Below are 23,973 nucleotides of genomic sequence, written 5' to 3'. Positions count from 1 at the left end.
GTTTTTTTTTTTTTGTCAGTGAGCCTCTTGTTGGAGGCCAGTAACTAGCAGTTTAGTCTAGGGGTCAGTACTGGGTCGAGTCATGTTTAACATCTTCACTAATGACCTGGACAATGAGACAGAGTGTACTCTCAGCAAGTGTGCAGATGACACTGAACTGGGAGCACAGTGTCTGATACACCAGAGGGTCATGCTGCCATCCAGAGGGACCTTGACAGGCTGGAGAAAGGGGGTCCATGAATTTCAACAAGCAAAATCCTACATCTGGGGAGGAACAACTCAAGGCACCAGTACATGTTGGGGGCACCCATCTTGAAAACAGGCTGTCAGAAAATGACCTGGAGGTCCTGGTAAACACCAGGTTGAACCTGAGCCTGTGATGTGCGCTTGTCACAAAGAAGACGGATGGTATCCTGGGCTGCATTAGGAGGAGTGTTGCCAAGAGATCCAGAGAGGTGATCTTTCCCCTCAGCACTAGTGAAGCCACACCTGGAGGACTGTGTCCAGTTCTGGGCTTCCCAGTACATGAGAGACATGGACATATTGGAGAGAATCCAACAATGAGCAAAAAGATGGCTAAAGATTGGAGCGTATTCCTTATAAGTGAAGGCTGAGAGCTGTGACTGTTCATTTGGAGAAGGCTCAGGGGGCTCCTAGCAAGGTATACAAATACATGATGGGTGCAGGGGCAAAGACGGAGCCGAGTTCTTTCAGTGGTGCCCAGTGACAGAGAAGACAAAAGGCAACACCCTGAAACACAGGAGGTGCCATCTGAACACCAGAGAACCCTTTTATACCATGGGGGTGACTGAGCACAGGTGGCCCAGGGAGATTGTGGAGTCTCTGTCCTTGGGAGATATTTATTCAAAAGCCATCTGGCCACTGTTCTGGGCAAACAGCTCTAAGTGGCCCTACTTGAGCTGGAGGTCAGACCAGGTAACTCCAGGGATCCCTGCCAATCTCAACCAGCCTGTGACTCTGTGATAATTATCTCAGTGGAGTTGGATTCTGTCATTCTATATATCTAACCTCATTTGAATTCCAAACTCATTGGCTATATTATGGCATTTCACACACAATATAAACCATTCTATGGCATTATAGCAATGCTCAGTCATATGGGTATCGCTGGGCCTGGAGAGCGGAATGAAGGAAGGAAGGCTGCATTTGCAGTAATTTCACAGATCTCATATTCACATTTCTTCATTATAGCTGAACATACAGAGGAGAACATAGGTGACAAAATGGGACAACAGCAAAGCATAGAATGAAGATCAGTTTGAAGAGAGAATTACAATTAAGAAAAAGAAGTAGTACTTACTGATACTTTAACGCTAGGCCAGTGAAAAGAACAGCAGCCTCAAAGATTCGAACATAACACACATGGATGTCACTTCTGCATAATAGTTACCACATGCTTACATTCTAAACTGTCCCATATCCATAACCATTTTCAGTACTGGATTACTACATCATATGCTGAAATATCTGATAAGCAACACTTAAAATGTGCAATTCTAAGTATGAAGAAGAAACCAGAAAGGAACACAGTTAATAACATCCCTCGTCACTTTTCCTAAAGCAAATTTTATATAAGAAAACATTCATGCTTGTAATGTAATTTCTGTTATAACTGCACAGTAATACACTAAAGCAATAGTTTAAACTTGATACGGTAATTGGCTGATAGCAAAAATACAAAACCACTTTCTAATTTTATCCCGTGTCCTGTCACTGAAGAGAATTTTTTCTTACACATTTGCAAAGAACTTTGCACTTAAGATATGTACGTTAATAGTAAGATGTCAGCATGAAAACACAGCAAAGATGCCACTGGGGTTTACAGAAGAGTATGTCCCCATTAGCTACACAACTTTCCATACGCTGTAATTTCATTAGCTACAGAGGGAAAAATCAGTTAGGAAAATTGCTAATAATGTGTCTGCTGAGATGCTGTGCCAGCTAGCACGCTGTCCCGAGCACCAGGCAATCTTCTGCCTGCTCCGAATGGGGGTGGATGGAGCCAACCCCAGTGCAGGAGGGCAGGCGAAGCTTCGGGTCAGGTTCACCTTGCCCAACGATGGCAAGGGTGCGAGAAGGAGGTAGGAAAGAAGAGCAGGAACTTCTTTGTGAGGGGCAAGGATTCACCGGAAAGCAAAACCCACAGAGAAAAGCCGAAGAAACATGGCTTGCAGGGAGTTTTGTACTCTCACGATCAGGGCGTGGAAAACACACAGTAACCAATGGAACATCAGCCAGAGGGTGTTACCGAGGTGGGGAGAAGGAATTACAGCACATGGGAGAAGGGGTAGGCAGGGAGGAAACAAGGACCAATTAACAACCAAAGAACATAGAACTCTCTGGAAATACAACCAAAAATGAGAAATAAGGGGAGGGGAGGGCTGTGGCCAATGGTAAGGCACGGATTTATGTATTTTTCACAGCCTTTTGAATGCTCAGGGCTTTTGGGCTGGGGCAGCATCAAACCAACGGACCTTTGGGTCCACTTGATCCAGCTGTTCCTGGCTTTGGCCATCGTTCACCGCAACATGTGTCTCTTCCCACTGGCGTTATTTGCATAGGTAATACCTTCAGGGAATTTTCCTGCTCCTCAAAGTATGCTGCTGTTCAACAAGCTATCTCTGTTCACTGCATGTAAACTTCTTAAAACAGCTTTAAAAAGTCAGGTTTTCTGGCTTTATGTTCTTACCATAGAATTTTTGAAACTTGCTACAGCCATGATAATTTTAAAGATATTTAGGTGTTTCAGAATGCAATTGGAGTTTACAAAGATTTTTTAAGGTACAGAAATGTGTAGGCCCTTTTCAATACCAAGTTCTTCTTGTACATCTCTTCAAAGACCTGCATCCATGACAAATATAGTTGGCTCCACCATGGGCTTCTCTAACCAAAAATCTGTTTAATTTGGACATGTGGATCATTTCCTTAACTTCAAACTCCACCTAATTTAAAACTCTGTGTCAAGACCACAGCAGCCACCTTTAAAACACAGCAATCATTTTCTGTCGATAACTCAACATCAGGGTACTGTGGTACCACTGACCTTTTTTAGGAAACTGTAATTTACAAAGCAAATGGTTTCCATCTGGCCCTGAGGACAGATCTTGTCCAGCCATAAGTATAAGCTGACTTTTTTTTTTGCACAGGAGCAGAACAGAAAGATGCAATAAATGATAGTGTGCTAATAATGATATTTACTAAATACCCAGTAATTTTGAAATGATCCACCAGCAAACATCATCTACAGTGCCAGAGACAATCAAGTTTGCTAACCATAAGTTCTAGAACTTGGAAAAGTCCAGGCATGCTTTATTTTCCAAGTCTGTGAATGCTCAGAGCAAACACAGATTTGGCCTGGAGGAGACAACAGCCAGTAACAACCCCCTGTTGAAGGAGACGGTATCTACATACTGGATCCACCAAAAAGAGAACATGAGGATTCAGAGGGAGAGAAAGGAAAAGAGAAAAGAGCTCTGCCTTTCTGCAGCAAATGGTTAGGCACTCAGCTAGAAAAAACCTCTGCTCTGTCTTCTAAACAGAAGAGCTCGTTCTGCATTTCCCATACTGAATAAAACAGTGACAGCTCAAGAAAAAAATCAGGTGACAGCCACACTGTCTTGGGGTGACTTTATGATACGTATCCCATATCGCTGCCCTATGCCCAGAAATTAATTTTTGTGCCTTTCTATGCCTTTAAACTGGGCCTGAGAGGGGGAAGGAAAAACTGAGCAAAACCTTTTCAAAGCAGTTTGCAGCTTGTTCAAGGTCACACAGAGATAGTGACTTTTTTTTTCCCAGCTGCAGCAGGGGAGCGAGGAAGCGCCCGGCTTGCGGCTGCCCGGTCAGCTTTTGGCCAGTTGTTCAGCTTCTTTTTCTCCAGAGAGAGACTGAGAGTTCAACTTTTTTCCTTCCCTGGAATTTCAGATTTTCTCCCTTTTCTACTGGACCGCTCCAATATCAGAGCACATCGGGAGGACTTTCCACAGGGCACAGAGGGCCTGGCCCTGGGCCAAGCCCCAGCTCCGAGGAGACCAAAGGGAGGACTCTAACGCTTTCCCAGGATTTTTCTCCACAGTGAGATTTTATTATTTAGCATTATTATAATATATATAATATATAATATATATAATATATATATATTATATTATATTATATATATATATATAAAGTAGATATATATAAAATATAATATATATAATATATATCCTTTTCCTGTGTGTTTGTTAAATAAATAGTTTTTATCTCTTTCACTTTCCTTTGAGGAAAATTTATTTTCCCCGAACCTGGTGGGGGAGGGGTGGTGGTGACCTGCCTTCTCTCAGACGATATATTCCTACATTTGGCCAAACCAGAACACACACAGATTTGCAATTCTCTCTGGATCAAGGGAGATGCAATTTTTAAAATACAAAATGGATGCATTTCAGCAGGCTTCCTGCTTTTCTGTAATAATTTTTGTTCCCTCTGCACTTTACACATAAATAAAGCCATTATTTTGAAGCTTGTCCCAAAGTTCCACAGTCCTAGCTGCCAGCACACATCCCAGGGCATGGCAAATTACACCAGAAATGTATGTTTAGGTGACTTATTTGTGCCCAAAATGTCTACAAAAGTATATACAATTTAAAAGTACAATTTAAAAATGACTCAGTTATATGCATTCTAATCAAATTATGGAAGTCAAACCAATCAGTGCAACTGCTATTAAGAATGTACAGAATTTGAGACTGTGAGACTATTATTCCCTGAGAATGCCCTGGTAAGTTCCAGAAGCAAGACATCTTTAGCCAGCCCAGTCTAGTCAGACTAAAATTTTAAGTATTTTAAGATACCAGTTTTTCTTCTTTCTTAGTTTGATTTTCACTCTATCCTCACCTCTCATCATGCATTCCATCTAATTGAAGCCAACAAGTCTGTGATCCCTCCTGTTTTATCCCTATCACTGCACTCTTCACCTCCCAGAAAAGCATCCCAACTCTTTCCACCCCGTTCTTCTGACATACACTCCATTGCCCTAACACCTCCCAACCAGCATCACTGTTCAGTGTTGAGAGAAGAGTACCAGCACCATCTGTCCTAGCAAAGAATACAGGGACCTGTCTCTCCGGGCACTCATGGCATCAAGCTGTCACAGCTCAACCAGTGGATGGAATCCTGCAAAAAGACAGCTGGATAAATGGTTGGACCAAGAACATTTAATTTATACAGCATAGCTTTCTATTATATACTGTGCATTTTTTGTCTCATACAGAGCAGCTACCTAGACTTACATGGTTTTTTTCCTTGTCAGTCTACACCCCCATGTTCCACTTCTGTATTGTAGGAACCCAGAGTGCCGAGAATATTTATCTGCCTGTTTTAAAGGGTTCTTGGCCCCCTGAACAGCACTGTTTTAGCCTCCAACCTTGGAAAAAATTACCAGTGATCAAACAAGAACTAGAAAATACAGTGGTGTGAATTAGGTGATAGACTACTATGTAAGATTGTCACAGGGTGAAAAATTTAGAGGTTTTGGGCTTCTCTTTGTAGTAAATAGATAAGAGTAAAAAATATCAAAATGGAGGATTGTTGTTGTTCTGTAAACCTTCTTCTCCCTCTTCTACTACTCCATGCAGTAAAAGTAGTTTGGAATGATTGGATAGAGAATTCTGCAGTTCCTGCCCATGTTACTGAATAATTGGTAGGAAAGTGAAAATAATATACGTTTTTAGTAACTATTGGTTAAATTATCTTTAAAAGGCTGTGTAAATCTTGATAATTAGAGACTTCTCTCCTGCTTTCTGTGCTCCATGCTGTATCTGGGTCATGCTAGTGGCTCTGTTCCTCTGATAAGACTTAATAAACAACTATCCGGCAGCATTGAAACTCAAGGAAAAGTCTTGGTTTATCTTTGAAAACTCCTTGCAAGGACTTGTAGAAAATTCTCTCCCATCAGGAGGGATTTGATTTATGGCATGGGTCAGTGTCATGTATAATAACTCTTAATATTTGGACATTTAATGGACTTATCCTATAGCCATTTTCTGTTACAGTGGGGATTCTGTAACACACGTGTACCAAACCAGGAGTCCTGTGGAAAGGAAATATATATGGACAGTTTCTTGGTAGATGTTTCAGAGATGTTTATTTCTCCAGCCGCATGGCCGGGGCTCTGCCGAGGAACTGAGGCAATCATGGGACCCGAGGGTCCTTGCCCACACAGGGGAACACAAAACAACCCATGGGGAATGAGGCTGAGCAGGGGCAGGGAAAACCCCGTGTCTCCCCCCCAGGGCCCCTCTCCCAGGGCTACATGGCGGGGGGAGGAGACCCCGACAATCTTCCACTGGCTTTTTTCTCATCCCTTTTCAGCAAATTATATTTTATCCATCCTCTGACTTGTAAAATAGAATGAGTACTTTAATACAGTTTCTGACCTGAAGTAAAATCCACAAAATTCTGCAATTTGCTGTAACACACAAAGCAGTCAAGCTCAACAATATAAACTTCTGAATACAACTGATGTTTATTATGTATAATTTAAATAAAGTACACATTGATAATATTTTTCAGTAGCAATTCATTCACACATTTTAATAAAATTTCTACCTGGTTGTAATTTTCTGAAGTATCAAGCAATAAAAATTTTCTTGCTTCCACCGCCATAGAGTCCTGCTGATGTCATCTGTACTTTATTACAGTACAGACCTGCACTTACAGGAGGACGTTTGAGTGTTTGTAGAAAATAATTTAAAAGTGCCAGATACATTCATATACTTAAGTGGTATTCATATTTCCTTGGCAATACAAAACCCCCCAATGTAACAGAATGCAAATTCAATTTGTATCTTACCAATTTTAACCTTTGGTAAAAGTCCCATTTTCCTTCCAGGCTAAGCAATAAGAAATAATTAGATTCAGAACAAAAATGTATTTCAAATGAGTCATATATTGCTGATATATTAAAATACACTGTCTCTCTGTATCTGACTTGCTGAATGAATTAGACTTTCCATGGCTACTTTCATTTGCCAAAATCTCCCGTGTTTCATATAAAAAAAAATCATATACTCAGGAGAAATTATAAATGGAACATGCCATTGTTTCAGTCCAACTTCTGTGATAATTAAACAAAACTCTTAGCTGAGACAATCTTAGAAAGGCTGCACTGAAGTAAAAATGAATAATCTTCCATGTCCCTGTTGTATAAGACAATAAGATTAAAAAAAGGTGGTGGGTTTGCATTTTTTTTGCAGGAGGGGCTACTGTATTAGGAAAGTATTTGTCGTAGAAAGGATTAAGAAGTACTGGAATAAACTGCCTGCTGAGATTCATGTGTGTCCAGCACCTGTGATTTTTAAAATGACTAAAAACACCCTGGACAAATGTGCACCAAGGTTAACCACAGCACAGCTTGAAAATATTCAGCTCCTTTCCAGTTCTGTGATTCATAGTAAGGATTTACACCAGTGTTCCTAACAGAGTTGTACCTCCTATGTAATAAGCACGGTATGCTTTTCAAAACAAAATAGCCCAGCTTACCTAATTCTAAATGGACGGTCATCAAATTTTATACACATCACAAAGAAATCAGTGGACGTGTTTATTTATTGTGATTATCCTATTTTAAAACATATTTATGTAAAATACCCATTTTTCAAAGGAAAATTTGGATTACATAAAGTATGATCTTCCTAATTCCAAGCACAGAAGAACAAAGAAAGAGCATAAGAGAACACAGATTGTTTACTTTCAGACCTAAATGAAAATTGTCCTTTTATTTCTGGGTATACCACCATATTCCTCACAAACAGAGCTGATTAAAGTACAGAAATGACAGGTCTGGAACAGGCAGAAACTCAGAACTGACTGGTTTTAGTATATAATAACATTAGAGAAAATTAATACCAAATCTAAGTTTCTCTCTTTATGTTGTTGTGTTAAAAACAACCTTTTCCTCCCACAAAGAACAATAAATATTGCTTTGGTAAAAGATTTTTCCTGAGGTATGTGAAAAATACATATCATTACCCCAAATAAGGCTTAATTAAGTTTCTGCTGTAAAAGTCCCATTCTTTGGCACATAATTCTTTAGTCATCTAAAAAGATAATTTATGGCAGTACACAAAGTAGTGCTGTTTTATAAATGTTTTTAGTCACACAAAAAAATTAAATCTTGTCCTTTCCATGTTGACTATTGCCAATTAGAGGATCTAATTTAAAGTGATGAACATTCAAGCATAACTTTGTTTGTATAGTTAGAAGTACTTCACTACCAAATGGCACTTCTGTTTTTACACAGAGAAGTTAAAGCAAAAGTTAAATTAGCATACAAACCAGAACTAGTTTGTGTGCTTGAAGGAAAGCTCAAAACTGAAATTCAAGCTTTCATCCCTCATATCCATTCTTTTATTGATCAGCTGTATTCAGCTATTTAACATAAATACTTTAGTTACTCTTTGCAAAAATTGTTTCAAGACTCATTGTTATGTCAGCCATTTACCATATGATTCTAACTGGTATTTTAATAAACCTGTCTGAACTTCTACAGAACCAAAACTTTGTAACACTATGGGCTAAGAATATCACTGTGAAAGAAAATATGATCCTTTGAAAGCACAAATAGCAATTGGCCTCAGAAAATACTGGGGATTATCTCACATATTGCTCTCATATTTCCTGAGAAAATCTATGAGAGGATTTGACTGCAACAAGTTTGTATATGTATACATGTACTGTGTAAATCAACCATTCCACTCTTGCACTGATCTGAATACTAATTGAATAGTTTGCAAAAGAGGAAACAGCTGAAATGCAACTGCTGTGAACTCAGGACAGCTGTACTAGCAGAAGATAAAATTGAGTACAGTTACAAAGAGGTAATTAAGAGAAAAATCCAGTCACTTTGCATGCCAACTTACTGACTCAATTGTTTAGTGAGTGGATCCAAAGATTAAGGATTTATTATTCACATCCTATTGAAAATTTCAACCACAAAATTGCACAGAATATTAAAGCAAGAAATACTACATTATTTTCTAAAATTCCAGTGTAAACAAAACTAAATCCTTGGTTTTTTTTAAATCTCATGTTATGCTCTCTTCATTTACAAGGGTGAAAGAACACACAGAGAACAGAAAGCATGAGAAATATCTCACTTAATGATGCAGTGCTTGAGGGCCATATCCCTGGTTCATATAGGTAAATATACTGTGGACAACAATGAAGTTAAAACAATTAACATCACCTCAGTTTTGATTACCGCAAAAGTAAGCATTTAATATATCAACTAAACAAAAAGGAGCACTAAGTGGAGGTTATATTCATTAAATATTCTGTAGATAGAAAAACCCACAAACAAACAAACAAAAACCCAACCCCCTCCAAACCCAAAGATATAAAAATAAAATACTTTCTATGTTTTTAGAGCTACTGTCTTACACTATTTGCAATATCATATGCCATTAATATTTGCAAAAAAAACAGTATCATCATTTAAGTTGCAGTGTACATAGTAGATGCTGTACCATTAGCATGTTTTAAAAGTCCAAGTGCAATACTATAAACCACATAGCACACACACTGGGAATAATTTAGTATGTATCATAAGGAAGCATCTAATCCCTTTGCCATTATTTCTCTGAGCTTTTCCTCTAAAAATGTGAGTGGATCTTCTGGATGAGCAATAAATACGCCACAAAGCAGCACCCGCGAAAAGAAACTGCAAATTAACTCCTTGTATTAACAGCAAAGTAGCACCTAGTTATGAAGCTGCTTAAATAAACAACAGTTTACCAGAATCTTTTAAAGTACTGAAAAACAGAGGCATTTCTTTTTATCATTTCCCTTTCATTCAATTTTTAAAGGTAATATTGCATGTCTCAGCATGTTTCCATTGCTAGACTTCTAATTACTGGGTATAGCATAGTAAAATATGTGGCATTTCCTTAGCAATTCCTACTAAGAATGGCATTGCTTTTAGTGTGCATTTAAAAAAGAATATATATAAGATTGGATAATTTTATTTACTTAATGAGAAACAGAATTTAAAACAAGTTTAATATTGTGAGGTAAAGAGTATGTTGAATGGTACGTTGGGCAAAAATTGATCTTGTAACCAATACTGAAAACAAAATGCAGCTTAAAAAATATTTGCTTTTCAAGATTGTTTTATCATACAATTTTACATTATCTTTTAGTAACAATGCACAATAACCAATGAACCATTTTTCTCATTTGTCCTTTAGCTATCGTCAGCCAAAGGATGCGGATCATTTACTTTTGGAGTTTGAGCTCGCATACAGCAAGAACATTCCAAGTATATTAAAGTATATGGGCAAATTGCAGTTATTTAAGTGAATATTTAATGGAAACTATAAACAAAAAGTTCTTGTGCCTGGTAAAAATGTCAAAATGTGGCGTGCAATACTACTTTCCTTTCAAGACATGGCCTCTTGCTGTTATTAAATAATTGTGGAGCTTGTGCTTGAATCCTTTTCAGGAAGTATGGTGGAATGACAAAGTAAAAGAGGAAGGCTTTAAATCAAACCCATGTTGTGGGTAAAGAGCAAAATTCACGCACAACATAGGGGCAAGAAAAGGCACCCTGTCAAGTGGGCCCTTGCCCCGCAGAGGCAGGGAGCAGGGCAGATAGGTAGAGGGAACAGCTCTAGAGGCCCTCCACACTTTAATCAGAATACTGTGTAGAAAGAGAATCAGACAATAATGAAAATGGGAGGGATCTCCGAAGGGTGTTGAACAGAAGTTGCTGGGATGCCCCATTACTGGAAGTGTTCAGAGTCAGGCTAGACAGGATTTTGAGCAGGCTGATCCAAGTGAAAGAAAGGTGTCCCTGCCCATGGCAGGGTGGTTACACTAAATGTTCTTTGAAGGTTCCTTCCAACCCAAACTGTTCTGTATTTCCATGAATCTAAGTCAAGACCAATATGAAAAGGTGAAGACAAAATAAAAGTCCATTGTCTTCACTTTAGACATCAGAATATTTACAACACTAAAATCAACACACCAATTCCAACCTTAGCATATTTTTATTCTTCTTAACAGAAATGTAATTTGCAAGGTGTGGCTGACGGTTGACTATGTTAAAAAAATATAAATGCATCACTTATCATTGTAATTCATGACATGCAATATTTTAAATAATAAACAGCTACATTGTTTTCATCACAAATTTTCCTATGAGCAGATTCCCAAAGCCATTCCCAACGTTGGCCAGCTACTCCCTCTGCTGGATTAACCCAGTACATGACTGCCATATTTTATTTCCAGTATTGTTTGCCTTTCTCCCCTGCTTTTTCAAACAAACAGGGAACTTCTTCTGCTTTGGGTGTTATAAAAGTTCTCCAACACAAGAAATCCAGAATATCCAGTGATATACTGGAACGCAATGCCTCGGTTTAACATTTGAGAATGTTACTTACTTAAATAAGGAAGGAATTGTAACACCCGGTCTTGCAATCCTCATTCAAGTACTCTTCAGTGATGCTTGGACTAGGTGTAAAACTGGAAACAATCATGTCAACTATGCCAAGCAATTAGATCTGTACAAGTCTGGATATTTCTATTAGACTTCTACAAGTCTCTCAGCAATCTGTAAACATCCATCAACAATGTTGTCACCCATTCCTCTTAAAACCACTTTAGCCATTTACCCTTCATGGCAAAATTAATTTGGGTCACAGGGCAGAAAAAGGCCAACTCTTCATCCATATTTAATTCTAACATTGTAAGAATACACCTACTAACTACAGTGAAGTTGTCACACATGAGTGTTTGCAGGATTACAGTTTACCTGACTTTTGATGAATATTGTTTAAAAGTAAATCTGGATCAGAACAGATAGAAATTAGACAGGAAGGAAATTCTCAGATGCAGCAGGAAATCTGAAATTATTTGGACAAGATTCCTTGGACTCCAACTGGTTTGGACCATGTCCATAAAAAGACTTAAGCAAATGGCCATTTTAGAACTCTATATCCTTAATTTTGAGACTATGTGTTTAAGTGTTCAAAGGTCTCATGTTAGCTTTGATGTTCCTTAATAAAAGGACCAGTATCATCTCATTTATCTCCACACCAAGCACACTGTAACTTCATAAAGAAATTAAAATATAAGAACATTAAATAAGAAATATGGCTAGATATCAGCAAGCAACAACCTCTAAGAAACAAGAAAAAAAAAGGATAAGATCTTACAGAGGATAATTTTTAACTGGTTCTTTTAAAAAGAATCTTCCTTTAATCTTACCCTTAATTCTTTATTTTTTAGTTCATTAACTTAATGGCATTGCTGCTATAATGCTGTTATAGCTATAATGCTATAACTTTTGCTTGGAAATGTAGATATGAGCTGGTTTTTAAGTGCTGAATCAAGGAATACACCTCATTCAGACACATCTTATATTTTGGTTTTCTGTGCTCAGAAAGCAAAGAATGATCTAGAGACAGACTCCCAGGAGAAGTACTCAGTCAACATGGCAGCAACGCTCTGTAATTATTCTAACTGGCTCAAGATTTCTTTATTAGTATTTCCATGGAAATCCTGGCTGTAATAGCTGATTGCAAATGGGATCTATTTTGGTAGCTTAAATATATCAGGATATCTCTTAAACTTGCATTTATGCATTGTGCCTTTTTTTGTTTGAAGGAAACTGAAAAACAGCTGCTGCAGATTTGGTAACAAGCAGAGGTGAACGTGACAAACAAGGAGGAAACGACAGAAACACAGAGAATCACCTTACAAATTCTAAGGGCAAACCTATCAACCGTATTTCCCCCACAGTCCTTCATGCTGTGCCAGTTCTACTCTCTGATATTTTATGTGTACTCCTGTGCCAACAAGAATACCTAATCCACCAGTATCTGAAGCATGATCCGGTATCATCTTTACGACAGGCCATTAGAAAACATGGATTGCACCCACTGCACTCATGTGGAAGGAATTACCCGTCTGGAATACAGAGGTGCTTCTGTAATTAACACTGAATAACTTAAACGTACCAGGGAAAGAGCCAGTGCAGTTTCTCGGGTTCACCTTCATTTCAATCTTCATTTTGACACAGATTATAAAGCAGAATTGCTTTGTTCTGTCTTGTTTCTGTACTTAAAGTTTTCATAAATCATTTGAAGCATGCTAGTGACAAAACGAGCAAAACAAAATCATGTCCCAGGCGAGCAGAGAGCAGTGTGAGGGGTGTGAGATGCCGCGGCCAGCGCTGAGGGGCACAACGAGCCGGGACCAGGGCTCTGCTGAGGGGCGAGGGGGGGACCCTTCGTGGGGAAGGGTGGCGCATGGCTCCCTGCCACAGATGTTACCGGGGCAGTTTGTGGTCCCACCGGCTGCAGTGGGACCAGGCGGCCGAGCACCTGGACACGCAGCGGGCGGCGGAGGGCCAGGGGCGGCGGAGACGACTGTCCCCCAATCTCGGGATGCCCCCCACTGCCCGCCAGGGGCTGCCATGGCGCAGGACCGCCCTTCCCGTCAGCGGGCCGCCTCCCCGAGCGGGAAGCCTGTTTCGGTACGCGCTGCGGGGTCGGCCCGGCCCGGGAGCACGGGTGATCCTTCATGTAAAACAGAAACCGCATCGCATCGTCGAAACGCAGCGGCGGGGCCTCTCCCGCGCCCCGCACACGGAGCTGTGGGCTCAGCATCCCTGCGGCACCTACGGAGGGAAGGGCAGAGCCGCGGCCGAGCCGCGCCGGATGGGGCGGTGGCTTCTGCGGGCGACGCAGCCGCGGCCGGGGCGATGTGGGAGCCGCGGGGCGCGGCAGTGAGGGCGGCGGCGGCGGCCCTGGTGCTCGGGACTGGCGCCTGCTACTGCCTGTGGCGGTTGTCGGCGAGCGGGCGGCGGGGGCGGCGGGCAGCGGCTGCCCGGGGCCCGCCGGCAGGTGAGGGGCAGGGCAGGGCAGGGCCCCTCCGGTGTGCGGCGGGGCCGGGGGAGGCTCCGCGGGACCCGGGGAGTTCCCAGCCCGCGGCCCTGCAGCGCGGCTCGGGGCCCGCTGGCGGCTTTGCGCCCTGCGAGAGGCGGTGCCACAGTCCTGCGCACCGGCCCTCCACAGCCATGCGGAGGTTTGGAGCACTCTGGAGCGTGGTTTATTTTTAGGAGAGCCTAATTTTCTTTTTTTTTTTTTTTTTTTAAGTGCCCCAAAGCGTACGTCAGATCAGTGTGTTTACTTATGTTATTGCAGCTGTGTCCCCCCTATAATCCAAAGCTAAACTAAGTGTTTAGACGAGGATGAAAAACAATTTTGTTTTTGAAGTGAGCTCTTGGATTATCATAATTAACTTTGACCTCTTTTTTTTCTTTACCTCCAAAGAACACTGTTGTTTGCCTGGTGTGATGTTGGCAGTAAAGCTGGGTAACTTAAAGCACTGGTTAGCTTCTCAGGAGTCATCTTCAGTCAGCTATGACTAGTCCAGCAGTCATAGATCGGGTCTCATGGCTCTTCAGCTGGCTAAATAGTTCTGCCTCCAACCTAGCCGAAATGGCCTTTGATGGCATTTGTTGCCCTTTTATAAAGGCCAGGTATTCCATCACATCATCCTGACTCAGAAGCAGCCCTCCTCTGTTGTTTGAGTGATGCCATGATCAGCAGTGTTCCCCTAACATTGTGGTTGTTACTTTGTCAAAGGACCTCAGGGTACTAGCACAGTGTCATTCTGGAAGTAGTAGTCTGTAAACTGGAAGTTTTATTTCCTACAGTGCCCGGACAGATTTCCACATTTCATTTCAGGGACACAGAACCACGCCCGGGGCCCCCCCCCCCCCCCAAACCATGTTTGGTGAATATTCCTAATAATTTTGAATAGCAAATTTGCTATTGGTTAAGCAGGAGGTAACACACCTCAATCTCTTAATTGTGTGTTCCTTTTATTCTCCACTTTGAGAAGAAGTAATTAGAGGACTCTGGAAAAGAATGAGAATCTTAGTATTGTAAAACAGTCTTTTTACCATGACATGATGGTCCTACAACTGAGAGCTAAATTTCAGCTTTGTAAAAAACATTAAGTAGCAACTAAGTGAAAGGTTTAAAACTTGATATCAAGTATTTAATTTCTAAACATTGACAGACAGTAGTCCTCCAGTGTCAACCCATACCATGGATGTGGATGCTCTGCAGAAACTTATTCATTTGCTCCAGGCCACAGATGATCCATTAATTCAAGAGCAAGCTTTAATCACTCTCAGCAACAGTGCTGCCTTCTCTGTAAATCAAGTGAGTATTGTTCTGTAGAAAACAACGTCCAGTGCCAGCCAGTCTGACAGAGGAGAGCTGCTGTTTTGCTAAAGAGTGACACAGGACTGAACACTAGGATAGCTTGTGGTCTAAAATCCATTTAATGTCTTGCCTTAATTTCTGCTGGCCCAAATAATATAATTCACCAGCTTCACAGAATTTGTAGGGAGCTTTGGTGGGTTCAGTCTGGACCGGGCATAGACGGAGACGAGAGATCTCTGAAGTCAGATCTTGGAACATGCGGTTTATTGCAAAGGGCGTGGGTACAGGGGCACTGCTTAGAGCTGCCAGCTGCAGCTCGGAGCAGGCCCAAGAGAGCAAGATAGTAAGTAAAGAGAGAGAGAGAGAGCGAGAGAGGAATGAGAGTGAAGAAGTGAGAGAGAGTGTAGTAAGAGTGTCTGAAGTCCTGGTTACAATACAATAAATCATCTTCTGTACTGAATATTCTAATTGTCACTAACCAATCTAATACAAGATACAAATCCTATAGCATTTACATACAGCCTATAAGAGTTCTTATATTACCATAGAGTGTTACATCTTAACTTCTAAAAACTACTCTTTGGACCCCTTCTGCTGAGCTAGTAGGGTCTGCTCTGACCCTTGGACCTGCCTGCAAGCAGAGGGTATTGTTCAATCAAGAGGGGATTACCTTCAGTCGGCCATACCATTGTTTTCCAGTTGTTCAGTAACTAAGACTTGGTAATTCAAAGGTGGCTTTCATTTCGATGTCGCTTATAGTTTTCATATTCCCAAAATCTTTTGTCAGGCAATCATATTTATAAGGCTTTCCTGTTTCATCTTCCCCAACAGAATTTATTGAATCATAATATTTGGACCACTTAAAGTCCATACAGAGCCCTGTACTTTCAAAGTGCTGTAAATATATCTTTTGTTGCTTATAATTAATGAAAGGGTTGAACTGGAGGTTAAATACTACCTGGTCCAGATCTAAAATTTAGTGAGATAAACTGTTTTTTTAATCCCTCACGAAGTTATGTGCTGTTTGCACATTAGCAATTTTACAACTATCCAGGCATCATATCTCCAAATCATTTGGACATAGAATGCAGAAAAACTTTTGAGCTGGATGCAGATTTTCATGCCTTTTTAACAGTTTAACCTCCAAGGTCCTACCCTTTTTATTTTGTCCTTTCTGTTACTTATGACAGCCGTCTATTCTGGCTTCTCAAAACTGCTTTCTTAATATAAATCTCATAGAACAGAATGGAACTGGAGCCCAAAGTCCATTGGTCCATTTTTAATTGTTTTGAAAACAGTATTTTTTTTTTCAAAGACAGTTACAGTCTGAGTGAGAAAGATTAAAACACTAATAAAACCAAGTGTAATGGAAAAAGTTTCAGAACCTCTACTATAATAATATGAAGCTGAATCTTGAAGTTCTGTCCTGTTCAGTCAGGGCTTTTAGTTACTGTGATCTGGCTCGGCTGTTCTATAAACTCATTATGCAGTAATTTCCTTTTATTCTTTATAATCCAAAGTGTTTTTAAGCATGCTTTGCAGTTGAGATTTTAAAAGCAAAGGTGGTGGGCTGTTGTCAAATAACAGCAACTAATACTTTGTTTCTAAGCAGGACCCTTCTTAGTTTCAGTGGAAGCAATAAAGTAATATCTGCTAATACTCTCTTTAAACAGAGCAGTCAATTCTTGAATTCTTCATTCATATATTTCATTTTTGTTAAAATTGAGACTTTGAGGGAATGCTTCAGCATTTAAATTGAATTTTTAAAAATTTTATTAAATATCTTCTATATTTCAGGATATAATCTGGAATCTGGATGGTGTCTCTGTTATTGGAGGGATGCTCTCCAACTGCATTCCCAAAATTAAAGAAAAAGCACTAAATGCACTTAATAATTTGAGTATGAATATGAAAAATCAGGAGGAGATACAGGTAAGTTTCTTAATGGGAAAAATCAAAGTAACCAAGGCAAAGAGATAGTACAGGACCTTCAGCATATTTGTTAAATACAAGCCACTATGCCAAAATGCTTTGATGATAGACATACAAGTCAGCAGATCTGGATGATTGAAAGGATAACTTAGAAATACATTGCTTCACTGGCACTTACTTTTAAAATAAAAGACAGGAACCTATGCAGTTTGTGTTCAGATTCAGAGAATACTATTAAACAGAGACTGTGCTGCTAAAATTATAGCAAAATTATGTGAGGTAAGATGATTTCCAAATGTGCCTAGAACATCAACAGTGGCTGTTTAATAGAATGGATTGCACACTGAACTTGCCAGGACTCCTTAGATGAGGGAGAAGAAAAGAGGAATTGAGCCCTTGGGTTTGTATGAGACCAATTTTGCAGGTGATACTTCCATCTTAAAAGAATAGTGTGTATAAATTATAACAAGTTCCACTGGTAAATACAGTACCTGCTATGGGTATGAAAGGATTAAGCATCAAGAAAAAAACCCAACCTGTCCCAACCTATCTGATTAATCAATAGACCAAAAAATGTCCAAGCGGTGAGCTGAGGCAGATTTGAAGACTCTTACTAGTTTGTTTCAGTAGCTTGATAAAAAGGTAGTGTGACTGTATGTGGTGGTTTGTAGCATCTTTAGCAATGGGCAATTTTTATTAAGTAGTGCTTGCCAATATTTGTATAGGTGTACATAAGTAGAAAATAACTCCTTTGGTAAGGGCAAAATAATTTTCTCATTTAGGACTCTAAGATTCATTATAGACTGTCATCCAGAAGAAAACTTGGTAAAAATAGTTGTTAATGTCAGTTGTCATTGCTGTTCCTACAGAGTGTTCCAGTAAATGGGCCACATCGTTGGGAGAAAGGATTTCATTTCAAGGCTTGTCCTTAGATTGTTTTCAATATTTAAGATGTTAGTTATTTGTAAGTGATTTTTAAAATAACTCCTTAAAGCAGCTGGGTCACTTCTGAAATGGAGTCAAAGCACTTTAAGTTTTCAGACCAAGTTATACTTCAGGAAGGTCAGTGAGCATAATGCTGTGTGGTCTGCTTCTGTCATGCCAATAGAACGTTTGAAATATTCAAAACAAAAAAGTACTTGTTTCCAAGACCCTTTGCCATTCAGCCAGCAATGTTCAGGAAGTATTTATGTTACTGTAGCTAGGCCATTGATACTATTTGTTACAGAAAATATTCTTTTATCAAAAATTGTTCTCTCTTTATTTCCTTCCCCATTTCCCCAGGTATTTATTATACAAGTTTGTAGGACTGTTGAGTCAGCTCCCCTGAACTCTGATGTGCAGCTAGCTGGACTCAGGCTGTTGACAAATATGTCTGTTACCAGTGACTACCACCAAAAGATGATAAACTCAATTCCATGCTTTCTTCATTTGCTTTCAGAAGGAACTGAAAGGACACAGGTACTGGGTAGTGTTATTTTTACAAGCCATTTATGAAGCTACTTCACTTGTCTTGTTTCTTACTGGTTTTGTAAAATGGTTAAGACTGTGCTAAGAAAAACTAAATATTCATTAATGATACAGATTTTATGCACTAAAATATGGATCTGTATTAGCTTCACAATATAAATTCAAAAAGGGGGGAGGGAAGGAAACCATGGTAGTGGAACCATTGGGCTGCAGCTCTACCAAAGCAGTGCAGGGTGCACTGTGATTGCCCTGTGCCTTTGCTGTAGCAACTCTAGAATTCTCTTCTGCTCTCAGCATTGCTACTGTATCACAGAGCAAGAACCTGCATGGGAATGGCTTCACTGATGCATGAATCTCTGTAGGGAAAGATGCTGAGCAGGGATCCTAAGTTATGGACTTTTGTTCGCTTATGACACCTCTTGCAACCTTAGTGATTGCAACTGGAAATTGTGCTTATTTGTGAATTATTGTGATATTGAAACAAGCTTCAGTTAGGGACCAAACTCAGCTTTTATTCAAGATGTTGTGGTACTGTCAGTATATGTGGTTGCTCTATCAGATCAAAACCAGTTTTCCAAAACACACATTTCCATTAAACAAAACACACCTATTGTACTTCAGTACAGTCAGTAATATGACCTCTTCCTAGTGTTTAAAGACTAGCACCACAAGGTCCAAGAAAGCATAAAGGTGTATTTGTATATGATTTAGATAATTTTAAATGTAGTACTTAACCACCCTCTTTGTATTTAAAAAAATACTCTGCATTTGGCCTACTGGGATTTGTTTATAGATCTTGCCTTATTTTGATGTTTAAGTCACTCTGAACTTGCTCCTAACATGTCTATACCTTAGTTTTCCCTATGCCAAAATACTCAAGGTGTTAGTTAACCCATTCTACCTTTTCCTTCCCAAGTCAACATTGGCATTACTGATGCCCATTACAGCTGTACTTACTGTTTTAGAGCTTTTAATGAACTTGTACATTCCTCACTTCAGATTCAAGTTTTGAAAGTACTTGTGAACTTATCTGCAAACCCAGCCATGACAAGACATCTTCTCAGACCTCAAGTAAGATTCTTGCTGCTTCATTTTATTTTTAGCATATATATATATGTGTACCTGTTCAGATATTGCATGCACTAGAAGAATTGTAATATATTAGAAATATATATGCAATTCCAGAGCAAATTCTAGACACTACCTGGTTAAAATCAGTAGCTAAGTGCACATTCTTTCGTGGGCTGGCTTTATTTCACAGGGTAGTGTAATATGGATCCTGTACTTGTAGAGGAGGAGGCACAGGGCCTGTGCACTTGAAGAGGGTTGTATGTCCTGTGTACCATTCCAAATAATCAATAACAACTTGCAGAAGCCTGTTCTAACCTTCCCTTTCCACCAAAGGGGTAATGAACTTCAGTTTGTAGTATGTATAAGGAACCCAAAACTTCATTTCCAGACACACAGTCAGTATATAGATTGAAAATTATCAAATAGAAGCAGTAAGTGATCCTTCTCAATAGCTGTTTCTATAGCCAACATACTGTACCAAACCCAACCAAATTCCACTGAAATTCCCACTCCTTTACTCAAATAAAGACATAAAACTGTTGTCTCTAAGTGAACTTTCCCTGTGCATTTACTTATTTCTTCATGGAGAACTTTGTGTGACATTTGCTGTGCTGGCCTTGGCACACAGGTTTTTTTCAGTTTCATATTCTCACACCAAAACAGTCAGGGGCTGGAATGGTGCTGCATCCTTGTCCCCCTCCCCAAAGTAACTTTCTTAAAACATGCAGTGGCTTTTATTTGTGAGCTATCTGCCATGAGCAAAGCTGGTCCTAGATAATGCTGTCTTTTCATTATTAAAACAAGGTTAGGGTAGCTAAATATTCAGTTCATTTTTTCATTCATCAGATACGCTAACGTAAAAACATTCAGGGCAAAATAAATATCACTGAGAAGGAAAGGAGACCTTCTCTTCCAAATGGGAATTTTCCAGACAGACACATTTCGGAGATTGAAAATACAAACCATTTATTAGCCTGTTGATGCACAGGCCAGTCTTTTCTAAAAAGAACACATGCATACTGTGCAACTTTCTGACAGGAGTTCACAGCATACGAAGTTCTGGGATTTCATACATCTCTGGTTTAGGTGCACATTTTTTTCCATTTTCTAAAGTTAGATTTAGTTACACGTACTTACTGCTGGTGATTAAGTATGAATATATCCTTCAATATCCTAGGTGCCAGCATTGGTGTTACTTTTTGACAACTGTATAAACAGAGATATTCTGGTTCGAGCCCTGGCATTTGCAGCAAACTTGAAAAAGAACATGAATGATGAAGAAGGCACCATGATTGAGGAGTACAGCGAAGCCTCAGTTTTCTTCATGCTCTGCAGGGACTCTGCCCCGTTCACTCAGAGACTGGTGTCTTTGCTGCATCACCCTGACGCGGAAGTGAAAGAACAAGTTGTGAGAATATTAACACAATAGTGTTGTTTTCTTAAAACAGACTGACCTGATGAAAATATCTAATCTTGGCAATGCTATGCTAAAAAAGCCTGCAACAAGCAAACAATACAACAATGATGGAAAAAACCCTCTCTAAATACTAGCATTTTACTAGGCATGAATTAATTACTACAGAAGAGAATGCAGTGTTTTTAATACAGAGAGCATAACAGATAATTTTTTTACAAGCAAGAGAAAAGCAAAAGCTTAATTATTACTGATAAACCACTGCACAGTTGCTACATTTATGCAATGGGGACAAATAGTTTAAATTTAAAACATGAAAACATTCATATGTAAAATTAACATTTTAAATGGATGAGTGAAGTGAATTAAAATATTCTTCACAATGTCAAAGACTTTTTTTTTACTTTTAAGTATTTCCAGCTGTTGAATAAATACCTCTTTAGAACTGTGCATTAAAGATTTAGCAATTGGAGATTAGGCATTTGTATTTATCTATTAAATGGGTAAAGGCAAATCTTACAAAATATTAAATAAAAACAACACCAAACTATCATTGCCTTCCTACAGAATTAGTGTTTTCAATGAAAACTGCATACTAAAGTCACCCAGACTAGGTTTTTTATCTTACCTGCATGGAATTTATTCTAAAACTCCATTCTTGTATGCTTAGTATATCCATTCAATTTAGCCAAACTGCACTGCAATTAACCACAACTGTGAAAGATTTCTACACTTGAACAAAAATTAAAAGGATTTTATATTGCTTTAAAATTGCTACTTTAGGGAAAGCAGACATATTTTAAAAAACATTTTATTAGGAGTCAAGGATTATCTGCAACTGCTATTCAGTATTTTCATTCTTATAAAAAAATGTCTACAACAGCAGTATCACACATTTTTACAAAAGCTTCCTATTCTGTAGCAGCCCTTGATCTTCCTTTCCTTGGACATCTTTACTCCTTTTTTTTCCTGCTACTGGAGCATCACCCCCCTAAAGTTTTAGTCATCAATCCAGCATTTATTCAAAATGAAGTGGAATCCATACAAACATCACTGTAAAAGAACCTGAACAGTTTTATTGATTAACAGAAAACATACTGGAAAATACTTCCAAAACCAAATTACTAAAAACTTCCACTACAGAGAAACTAAAAAAGGTGTCAGATGTAAAGGCTAGGAAAGTTTTCTATTTTGTACCATTTTTAAGAGAACTGTATCACCTAAACTGTTACCAAGTGCTTCATCTTTCTAATTTAGTATACTCACTCTGCTCTTAAGAAAACATTACTTTCTTCTCTTTCTGTAATGCAATAGATACTTATTTTCAGAAGGTCACTTTGCATATAGCTAAAACTGCAAGAAAAGTATGACCTTGAAACTGTGACGCACCCATGCCCTGATCAATACACGGGTAAAGAAAGCTACATGTATCTAATTTATCCACATAGGTAGTTTTAGCTCACCAGGAATACAGTTAAGGCAGAAATAGAAGTTGGCAAAACCTTGAGAATTGCTGCATTGACAGTGAACTTCCCTTTCTCCTTTCCACTGCTCCTAAAACACTGTACAGTTTGTAATAAGCAAGTTGCATTACAATCACTTGATGTTTTTCAACTTTTTGTAGATTTAATGTTTTTTTGCTACTGAATTTGACTAAAAAAAATAAAGACTAGGCCAGACACTAAGAATTTACCCCCTCTCCTCTCCTGACGAGACATTAGGACCAGTCTGTTCTAGGTATAGCTCATGCATGGTTTCTTAAGATCAGCAGCAGAGATGTCTAAATGTCCCTTTCCATGCTCTCCAACCTAAAAGTAAGTTTTTCAAATACCATCTTTTTGATAGAGCTGATCTCTTATCCTTTGCTTTGACAGCTGACAGAAAAAAGTGACTTTTTCTAAAAATACATGAGAATATGTTACAGTGTTGTCTCAGTTTTCTTTTTCTGGTATAGAAAGACCTATTTTTAAATGCTTTCTTCACAGAACAATGCTGTTGGGATGTTCTGGAATCATGCAAGGCTTTAAAATTTGTCTTTATGCAAAGATGTCTCATTTTTTTATCACCTACCCCACAACCTTGGTGGAAATCTTATCAGCACCAAGCAAAACGTAACAGTCACCGTTCTAGGTACAAATGTGAATTAATAGATCCAAACCAAAACGTCATTACCGACATTTAGTTTCTGATTCATGTAACTCCGTACTTCTCTGTTCTGTGGCTGCTTATCTAGGTATTCTGTATTTTAGTTTCACTTTAAAGTACATAATTTTACAGAATAATCTATTGATGATTAGAAAAACAGGAAAAGAAAACAACCCACAACAAAACCAACCTTAATTTTAAACTTGACCTTCAAGGTACTCAAAACTTCTTGCAGCTTAGAGTTCTCCACAGAATTACACGTGTAAAATACATTGTATCACCCAAGTCTGTGGTTGAAGCTGTTGTGTAAATACAAGAGACTTCATCTGAAATACCCTCAACACTGAATAACAGGGTAGTTTTAACCCAGTTTTGAACAAACTCTGGTGAACACATCTAGATGATACTAGAATTAAGTTTTCAAACGAAAAAATCTTGATGTTTGTCAAACATGAACCCCACCAAAGGAAAGTAAGTAGCTTTTTCTTACGTATAATCTCTGTTCCAGAACCCTTCCTCAGAAGGAATTTTGACTAACTTTGCCTCTTTGTGTTGTTCTTTGTTGATATGAAGATCTTTAACATTTAAAATATTTATATTCAGAAGGCTTAAAAGTGATAACTGTCTACAGTTAAAAGATTACGTAGTTGTTCCTACCATGAAATCTCATTAACTGGCTTTAATTAGTTGCCAGAAGTTCAG

General features: G+C 39.0%; 1 protein-coding gene across 3 annotated transcripts; it reads left to right on the top strand.

Moving 5' to 3' along the window:
* The first annotated feature begins 13,303 nt into the window (after nt 1–13,303).
* On the top strand, nt 13,304–23,049 carry ARMC10 (armadillo repeat containing 10). 3 transcript variants are annotated; one of them, XM_042018422.1, is made up of 6 exons: nt 13,410–13,537; nt 15,091–15,236; nt 17,037–17,171; nt 18,456–18,632; nt 19,641–19,712; nt 20,890–23,049. In XM_042018422.1, exons 2-6 carry the CDS (start codon nt 15,120–15,122, stop codon nt 21,139–21,141), a joined length of 753 nt encoding a protein of 250 aa, XP_041874356.1. In that variant the 5' UTR covers nt 13,410–13,537; nt 15,091–15,119; the 3' UTR covers nt 21,142–23,049. The 3 variants fall into 3 exon arrangements, with proteins under 3 accessions (XP_041874355.1, XP_041874356.1, XP_041874354.1); XM_042018420.1 differs by lacking the exon at nt 13,410–13,537 and adding an exon at nt 13,544–13,907; XM_042018421.1 differs by lacking the exon at nt 15,091–15,236 and having other exon boundaries at nt 13,304–13,537.
* Nucleotides 23,050–23,973: the final 924 nt, after the last annotated feature.

Source organism: Corvus kubaryi, unplaced genomic scaffold, assembly GCF_017639235.1.
Source record: "Corvus kubaryi isolate FWS band 111438036 unplaced genomic scaffold, C.kubaryi_AGA036_p1.0 137, whole genome shotgun sequence".
NCBI lineage: Eukaryota > Metazoa > Chordata > Aves > Passeriformes > Corvidae > Corvus > Corvus kubaryi.
This window is presented reverse-complemented; position numbering and strand designations above follow the sequence as displayed.

Coding starts and splice junctions, on each gene's coding strand:
- ARMC10 (XM_042018420.1), top strand. CDS start 13,766: ATGTGGGAGCCGCGGGGCGCGGCAGTGAGGGCGGCGGCGGCGGCCCTG. Junction 13,908..15,090: donor TGCCCGGGGCCCGCCGGCAG/GTGAGGGGCAGG, acceptor AAACATTGACAG/ACAGTAGTCCTCCAGTGTCA. Junction 18,633..19,640: donor AAGGAACTGAAAGGACACAG/GTACTGGGTAGT, acceptor TCCTCACTTCAG/ATTCAAGTTTTGAAAGTACT.